Consider the following 8257-nt stretch of genomic DNA (forward strand, 5'->3'; position numbering starts at 1 on the left):
GCAGACAAATGACTTATAGGCATCATATATTAAAAATGTCTTTATAGATGCTGGAGCTTGTTTTAATGAGCTCTCTGAGGTTTTCTGATTTCATCTGTGTATTGCAAAACCTTATGGAACTTCCAACCTGCTGCTGCTGCTCTCGATAACAGTTTTCCAACATTTATTATTAAGGCACTCAATTCACATTTCAAAATATCACGGCCTACCGCCAAAGAAAAATGTCATAAAAAAGTACATTAGGATAATCTCGTCTCAACGAATTTACGAATTATTAAATGTGTAACCTGGTTGGGAGTATAACATGCATGTGCGTTCATACTTGATGCAGCCGTCACAGTCGATGTTGCCGGTGTTTTCTTTGATGGTTCTCTCTGAGACAAAGGCCGGGTACTCGGTGTCGCATGGTACTTGCATGACTCGGCCCGTCCTCTGAGCTGAACAAGAGGAGAGGGAAATTATGAGGAATGGAAGAAAGAAGTAAAGTCGCCTGTGAGGAGTTCCTGGAACCCAAACTGCCGAAATAGGTGTGCAAATAAAATGCAAGCAAACAGTTAGACACACCACATCCTAGTAAATATACACGCTTGGGAGAAAACAACTTTTGTGAAGCAGAGCTCTTAAAGCACACGGTCAATTTGAGCCCAAGCCAGGAGGCTGATGTTGAACTTTCCTGCCACCCAGAGGCCTAAACGGGAAATACAGCGAAAAACATTGAAAGTTCTATCCGGGTCAACGTTTCAAGACAGCCTTATTAAAGCAGCAGCTAATCCTACTTTGCATGTCAGAAATAAACATTTGAACATTAAGTGGCATCCTTTCATAAACTCTCAACACATTTTCCCAAGCAAGACTTCAAGGGAAGGTGGATTATGTTTGTAATTTCAATGGGCTCGTTTAATTACTCGCCCATAATGTGCGCATATGTGTACAAAAACGACGCGGGTTTAATTCAATTTGGTTGGTGTTGCAGATTGCTTTACAGGCGGAGACATTGGTGCGTGCTGCCATCTGCCCCACGTATTGCATTGTAAAATGCTGGAAAGAGTGCGCCTAAAACCCGAGGGCAGCCAGCTGAGAAATTGTCCCGACTTGCTTGGTAAGAAGCCGTGCTCAGCTTCCTTTTATTCACGATAAGCACGTGAGAGGAAAGTGTTGACTTTCTCACTTTTCTTTACCATCCAAATATAAAATATTAGCGTTCATCAGAACACATTTTTTTTATACCAGACAGGCTTTTAGGATTTACTACGCCGCAAAGGCATCACACAATGTTTAAAAAAAATCTGATCGAATGTGCGTTCATGTGGAGGAAACCAACAAAGCAAATAAAAAGTCCATGTTGGACATTGCTTACCGCAAGTTCCAACATAATGCAGAGTTTTGGCGGTCACATATATGATTTTTTGTGGGCGAAATAAAAAAATAAAACCAAATGTGTGTGCTGACAGATAAACACCAGGGCTCATGTCACTTGCGGCAATCTCATGTTTTTGCCGCTTTTATTCTTGCTTTTTTGGATTGAAGCCTTTTCTGTTCTGTTTTTCCGTGGTCAAGCTGACGAATGAAGTCAAATACAGGACTAGTCTTCTTTCACTCACTTTCATTTCCAACAGTTTGTGGATCAGGTTACATTTTCGTCTGTGAATAGGCCTTTCCAGATGGAAAAATAGTTGTTTAGGTTTAATTGGAACGAACAATGTTCATTTTTATATTCCTCATATAGTAGAGAGCCTGATTTTTATAACCTTTTTTTTTAAACTTATTCTCATTTAGATTGAAACCACTATACTGTTCAATTAAAATAATGCTTTGAGGACCTGCCGACACTATTTTTTCTTAACTACATTTGTAAGTCTAAAGTGTGGAAATTATTAAATTTTTAATATCGTGTGCTTGGCTTACATGAGAAAATGTAACATTTAAATAGAAAGATACACTTTCAAGAGGAAAAACCTAAATCAATAATTGTTGAAACTATTATATGAACGCAGGAAGTATCAATGCAAGTTAAAATCTGTTTAATAAAACCATTTGCTATAATCGTGTGTGTGTGTGTGTGTGTGTGTGTGTGTGTGTGTGTGTGTGTGTGTGTGTGTGTGTGTGTGTGTGTGCGTGTGTGTGTGCGCGTGTGCGTGTGAGTACCTTTTGCGGTGAGGTCAGACTGCCACCAGCTGTACAGGTTGAACTCGACCAAAAATCTATTACATAAAAAGAAAACAGAGCGTAAAAAAACATGTGAATTGTAATTCAATACAAATTGCAACAGACTGAACTGAAGTCTCCAATCCAATTTCAACATTCAACAATTTTGCAAGACATTATCATATACAAATAAAGTTTAAAGTGCAAGTCGAGGACGGTGGGGTGGGGGGGTGCAGTAGTATATCTAGGCTTTTTTTTTTTAATTTACCAGAAAGTCGAACACTGTTGGAAGCTAGCTAGCTAAACTGAAGAGATAATATTTCAATGAAAACATCGCCAAAGCATGAATATTCACACTGCCTGCTCTCATGAAGCAGTGCGGTGCGGTGACAACAGACCACCCAGGAACATCCTGCCGCCACAATGTGGCACGATAGGTATGCATTGGCTAGGCAGGAAACAGCAGGCAGCAATGACTGGTGACCACATCAACATGCGCGAGTGGAAGCTTATAAACAAATATGCAGACGCTACAGAAAAACACATCAACATGATCGATTACTTCAAGACAACGGCAACTTGAAGACTATTTCTATTACAAGCAGACTTTGCAGTCCCACATCACAAGTCTTACATGACAAGCTCCGTAAGGAGCCACTTGACAGCTGAGAGGAAGGCAAAGTAAGGCTGAAGGAGAGAAAAGAACAAATACATGTTCCCTTACCACAAGCGAGATAAATCTCAAATCTTGATGTGGCTTAATCCAAAGATTAGGTTGACCAGTGAAAAACTTACATCCAACAGTGCGTTTCCACTATCGCTGCTCTCGGAATACACCCAACACAGAGCCTGGTAGTCATAAAGAGTTACCCTGCGTAGACACAAGAAACACCCAAATTGGATGACGGTTTAATTGTGAGCACAATATTGTCAAAATAAATTCATTTCCTTTTTTTTTCTTTTTTGCTGTGACTTATAACAAGTACCACTCATTTGGTAAATACATAGAAGAAAATCGTTACTTTACTTCATAATTGGATACGTGATCACAAAAAGTAGTTAGAGAGATCAAGTGGTTGCACAAGTGAACAGCTGAACTTTATCCAGGTGTTTATCAGAGCCACATTCAATGATGGCAAAGGTGTGGTGACTCGTTTAACATGATTTTGAATGTGACTGGTTAATTGCGAACACAGCCAAAACCCTGGTCGTTAAAGGGTGTGCACACTTAAGCAACATATCAATATGGCTATTTTCATCCTCAAGAGAATTTTTTATTATTGTACAGGTTATTAATCACCTAAGTGGCGGGAATATTTTTAAAGGTTCTCCACATTCTATATGTATTTAAAATGTAAATATTTTTTTGAAAGTATTTGACCAGGGGTGTGTAGACTTTTTTTTTTTATCCACTGTCTGTCATCTAGCACTCTCTCGCCGCTTTATAAACACAAATATGTAATGTCGTCATTTCAACGATATCACATCTAAACAGCGAAGAAAATTCGCCAAGGTTTGTGTCATTCCTTTGGAAAAAGTGCAACTTAAAACTGTTTTGAAAAGAGCCATTTGAGAGCAGGCTTATGCTGCTTTAGACATGCTATGCAAATTATACGGAAAAAATGAGGAACCACATAGCCAGTTGTACTCGCAGACATGATGTGAGAAGTATAAAACCTTCTGGCTGGCGCTGGCTGCCCTAACTGCACCTCATATGACGTTCTATGTACAAACACTTTTGCAATTAAACGCTTTCTCATCTAGTAATGGTATATTTGACAAGACCATTTTGTTAGTCTGAGGGGACCGGGTTAATCCGCAGCCTCGGGTCAGATGAAAACCTCAGTCACAGGACCCAGGACGCAGCTGCAACGCACCACCAGGAACCAATTAGCACTAAGCCAGGTCCCATTATGTTGTAAGCGGCAAACCTGTACTCATGTCCCAACGTGATACATGTAAGTATACATCATACATGTTATTTTGCCTGCAAACTGGAATTTCTCATCAATTTGATTTTCTAATGCTCGCATTAGAAAATCACTGTCACGTTTAATCACCGAAATGAGCTGAAAACAAAACCTTAGTTGATCTTGACAAATAAGTGGGCAGCTTGCATTAAGGATTAATCCAAATCAAAACTGTTCACGTTCGCGCATTGATTCTGCACAGATGGAGATGGTTGGAAAGGGTCGACGCGCATTACATCATGCTCAATTTCAAACTTAATCCTCATCATCCAACCCAGAAGATTCTCTGAAAGCTCTCGTGGGTCTCTTCGACAACTTGTACTCTCGACACGTGATAAGAATTGTGACGATCCTGATTTATTTCATAGTGCAGGATGAACAAAACACTGAAATGTGAATTATATTGTCACAGTAAGACTGTACGAAAAATATTTTTTCAGCAGTAGCTCGACAACAAGCTTCGTACGTCCAAACGTGTGCAAATTTTGTGCGTGTCTGTGATTTCCAGTTTCTTCTGCATTTCAGCAAAAGATTTGCGGTAATCCCCAAACGAAGAACGTTTCGCAAAGGGTCGGAGTTCGCCACTTAATAGCTCAACATGATTGGCCAAGTTAAGAGCTGTCAGCGCTGTTGGAGACATGCTCTCATTCTGTAGCCCCGTCTGTATGCCATGATATTATGTGTGGATTTTCTAACACGCACACACAAACACACACGCATACACACTTTGCCCTGGTACGCCCACAGAGAATAAGACTTACCTCTTGAAAGAGCCCATCTGCAGGAGCTTACTCATTACAGCCCCTTCGGCTTCTCCAAAAAAGTTTCCTGTCTGAAAGGAAAGACAATCATAAGGCGAGCCCGTTTTAACTGTGCATCTCCAACTCTCACCAACAAGCTATTTTAAGGCTCAAGCAGGTCGAGAAATGTATTCGTCATACATACAGTACAGAAACAATACTAACTGAACCCCACATAAGCAAACACTTTGGATACAGAGGGAAGAAAAAACATACTTTCATGGAAGAAATCTCCAACCAGACAAACCTAATCCTAACCCTAGTTTGAAACCCTAATTTTAATTTGAAACCCTAGTTTGAAACCCTAATTTAATTTGAAACCTTACTTTGAAACCCTAACCCTAAATTGAAACCTTAACCCTAAAAATGCAAAATTTGCCAACGTACTGTAGCTGGTACAGTTAACTTGTAATGAGGATCTTCATAATGTTAAAGCAGAATTCAGAGTTAATTTACTTGTGATTCTCTTTCTTACATGGAGACAAAGGTTTGAGTTGAAGAGAAGGAGCAAATAGAAAAGATAAACCTTACACCCTAATCATTATCATCTAAACCACTTGGGGGCAGTATTGACAGGTCAGTGGAATATATTCCTATTAGGCATGTTACAAATTGATATTTATTCTCTAAAGCTGATGCTTACTCACAAATTGATATTTATTCTCTAAAGCTGATGCTTGTTATCCAAATGACTTGTTTCTATTTTCGCTGTCTCACTATCTTTAATTAAAACGATGATCTAATGATAAATATATTGAATACGCTAAAATGCTAAAACCGTTCATGTTGAAAAAATACCACAAAACATTCACATTTGTCCAGTTAACTACAAAAGTTTGTGACTTTATAAATATAATTTTAGTATGCGTGTCATACCAGAGTATAGTCCTCTGCCACCAGAATGAAGCCGTTGTTGTCAATGAGGTAGCAGTTAATATCCTGTTGAAATAAATAAAAAAACAAAAAAGATCACGTTCAAGTTTATGTGTAAGAATGATACAAGCGAGAAAGGAACAAACCTCATCGTCGCAACTTATGGAGCATTTCCCATCGAGGGCAGCACACTGTAGAGAGGATGAAGTGCAGTGCAATATTAGCGAAGGCTTCAAACATAAAGACCTCTGCCAGGTGCTAACCTTTATTATCTTGTAAAACTCCTAATTTTAAAATGAAGACATTTAATGAGCTGATTCATGATCCTTTGAAAAGAAGTCTTGAAAGTTAAATGAAAATGACATTTTGTAAACATTCACAACCATTGCCTGAAGTAAATTGGCTTTAGAAATTTAAAAATGTTCCAAAAAGTATTGTGCTGATCTTTCTAAATTGATGTGTATGTCTTTGTCATTGAGTACCTGTCGGCTGGCTGTCCAGAATTTCCTCTGAAAGAAGTCTAGTTTCATTTGGATGCCAACAGCTGGAAAACACAAAACACTGCTAGTAAGATGTGACATCAGAAAAGGCTTTGCTTAGAATTAAAATGAATACATATATGAATTACAGTCAGCTAATTGTAGATGTGGTACTTCACGATGAATGTGTTTGAGTGGCACAAAGCAAACGTCCACTTTCATTTCAGGCTACATTTCCCTGTCCATGCTAATTTCCCGTTAGCATTTCAACAGGATTTTACATTGACTTTAGCATTGGCAATGCTTTTAAAACAAAACATTAAATATACAATGTGTGTATTTTTTATTGTGTTTACTTTTATGGACAACTTTTTATTTGATTATATTGTTTTTAAAATCCAGAGAAGCCTAAACTGAAATCGCTATTAAAATATCGAAGTGCTGTAACCAGTGAGCACTCCATGGTGTAGTCCATACTATAAAAAGCCACTGTCGTGAACTTTCCTGTGTTAATTTGATCAAAGAGGGATTTGTAGCTTTGCTTTTGTGTATGTTTGCGCAATTGTTAAGGGCAGTGGTGTGGCGCTGCAGCCTGTTTTAGCTGTCGCCCAGAGGAACAGGTGCAGATTATCTCATCATAAGCTTTGCCAGATCCCTTCAGCAGCCCACCATTTCTACACCCACTTGGAAAACCCAAGAGGAAAAGCTAATTTAAGACGCTGGGCAATGGAAAGAAAGCCTAGCTCATGATGCCAAAACAGATACTGTATGATTTTTATTCCTCGAAAAAAAAAACCAGACAGCTGAAATAGTGACTGTGCAGAATAAAAATAACAAGGGTGGGAAACGTTCAATTCTGATGCAGAATGAATGGAAATGTGTCAAAGTGCTTTACAGAAACAGTCAAATCGTATTCTAGTTTGGATGCTCAGTATAAAAAGACAAAAGGACTTGGATCTGCCATGCTGAGGTTTCTGCGCTGTCAGAAGAATTAAATTTCCCTAGGTATTATTTACACACGTGTGGGGTGTCCAGTATTATGCTCTGAGCTGGGTTTATGAATCCAAAGATGAAGAGTCATAAAATCCACTTCAAATCCACCCATCGGCAATATCCCATCAGCACAATCCCAGGCAGGATGAGATGACAACCGGCTTAATGCCCACATTTAATTGGAATTCTACTAAGGACCGCAAAACCTAAAGACATTTCAGTGAGCATGTGATTTAATGGACTATTTATATAGCCGAGGCAAATGTGAGCGAATTGTGTATTTGTGTGACTTGACACAACCCCAATTGGAAGAATCAAAATAGTTACTAAGGTAGTTGAGGTGACATTTGGGCAGTGCAATCAGGATGTGGACTGCTCATTTCATGTTTGAAGCGATGGTTATTCCCCTCCATTATTTTTATGCTGCTTGCTCAATGTACCGTAATTTCCGGACTATAAGCCACACCGGACTATAAGCCGCACCAGCTAAAATTCAGGGATATTTTAGTTTTTTTCTTACATAAGCCGCACCGGACTATAAGCCGCACGTGCACATGAGTTTTTTACAAAGAAAGACAGTACACAGAAAGCCGTAAAAATCCATAAATACGCCGCACCGCCATTTAAGCCTCAGGGTTCAAAGTAACCTTCTGAATAAAATGCATTAAAAGTTCACATTCATTACAACTTGTTTTTGGTGAGCAAAATTTCAGAGGAATTGAATTTAAATGCTGATTGATTGGGTTTTAATACAATGCAGATGGTCCAAACAGCGCCACTCTGAGTCACATGGCAGAGTAAGAGAAAGGGTTTAGAGCCCTTTGACGCAGGTAACCTAGTGTGCATTCCTACTAAAGCTCATAATAGTCACAAACAACACAGCCAGAATAAGCAGCAGCCATAGTAGTGTTTTAAAATAGTATTTTTGTTGTTTTTTTCTTCAAGATACCGCACAACAGTGGTCCACAGCCTTTTTACGAGTGTATAAAAGTGATCA

At 38.9% G+C, this 8257-nt stretch overlaps 1 protein-coding gene across 10 annotated transcripts in view; it reads right to left on the reverse strand.

Moving 5' to 3' along the window:
- Window positions 1-8257, reverse strand: part of cacna2d3a (calcium channel, voltage-dependent, alpha 2/delta subunit 3a) — a 98756-nt gene that overhangs the window by 19037 nt on the left and 71462 nt on the right. For 8 of the 10 annotated variants that reach the window (XR_007488517.2, XR_007488518.2, XM_049754573.2 and 5 more), the window contains 8 exons: window positions 6271-6332; window positions 5935-5979; window positions 5792-5854; window positions 4877-4947; window positions 2941-3016; window positions 2780-2832; window positions 2146-2201; window positions 323-437 (listed from right to left, as the gene is read on the reverse strand). Coding sequence is in view for 7 of the 10 variants with exons in the window: in XM_049754573.2 (XP_049610530.1) it covers window positions 323-437; window positions 2146-2201; window positions 2780-2832; window positions 2941-3016; window positions 4877-4947; window positions 5792-5854; window positions 5935-5979; window positions 6271-6332 (541 nt within the window). In the remaining 3 variants the exon portion in view is untranslated. Of the gene's footprint in view, window positions 1-322; window positions 438-2145; window positions 2202-2779; window positions 2833-2869; window positions 3017-4876; window positions 4948-5791; window positions 5855-5934; window positions 5980-6270; window positions 6333-8257 lie in introns of those variants that run through there. The other 2 variants (XR_007488519.2, XM_049754576.2) reach the window with 2 other exon arrangements.

This window comes from Syngnathus scovelli, chromosome 2 (assembly GCF_024217435.2).
Source record: "Syngnathus scovelli strain Florida chromosome 2, RoL_Ssco_1.2, whole genome shotgun sequence".
NCBI classification, from domain to species: Eukaryota; Metazoa; Chordata; class Actinopteri; order Syngnathiformes; family Syngnathidae; genus Syngnathus; species Syngnathus scovelli.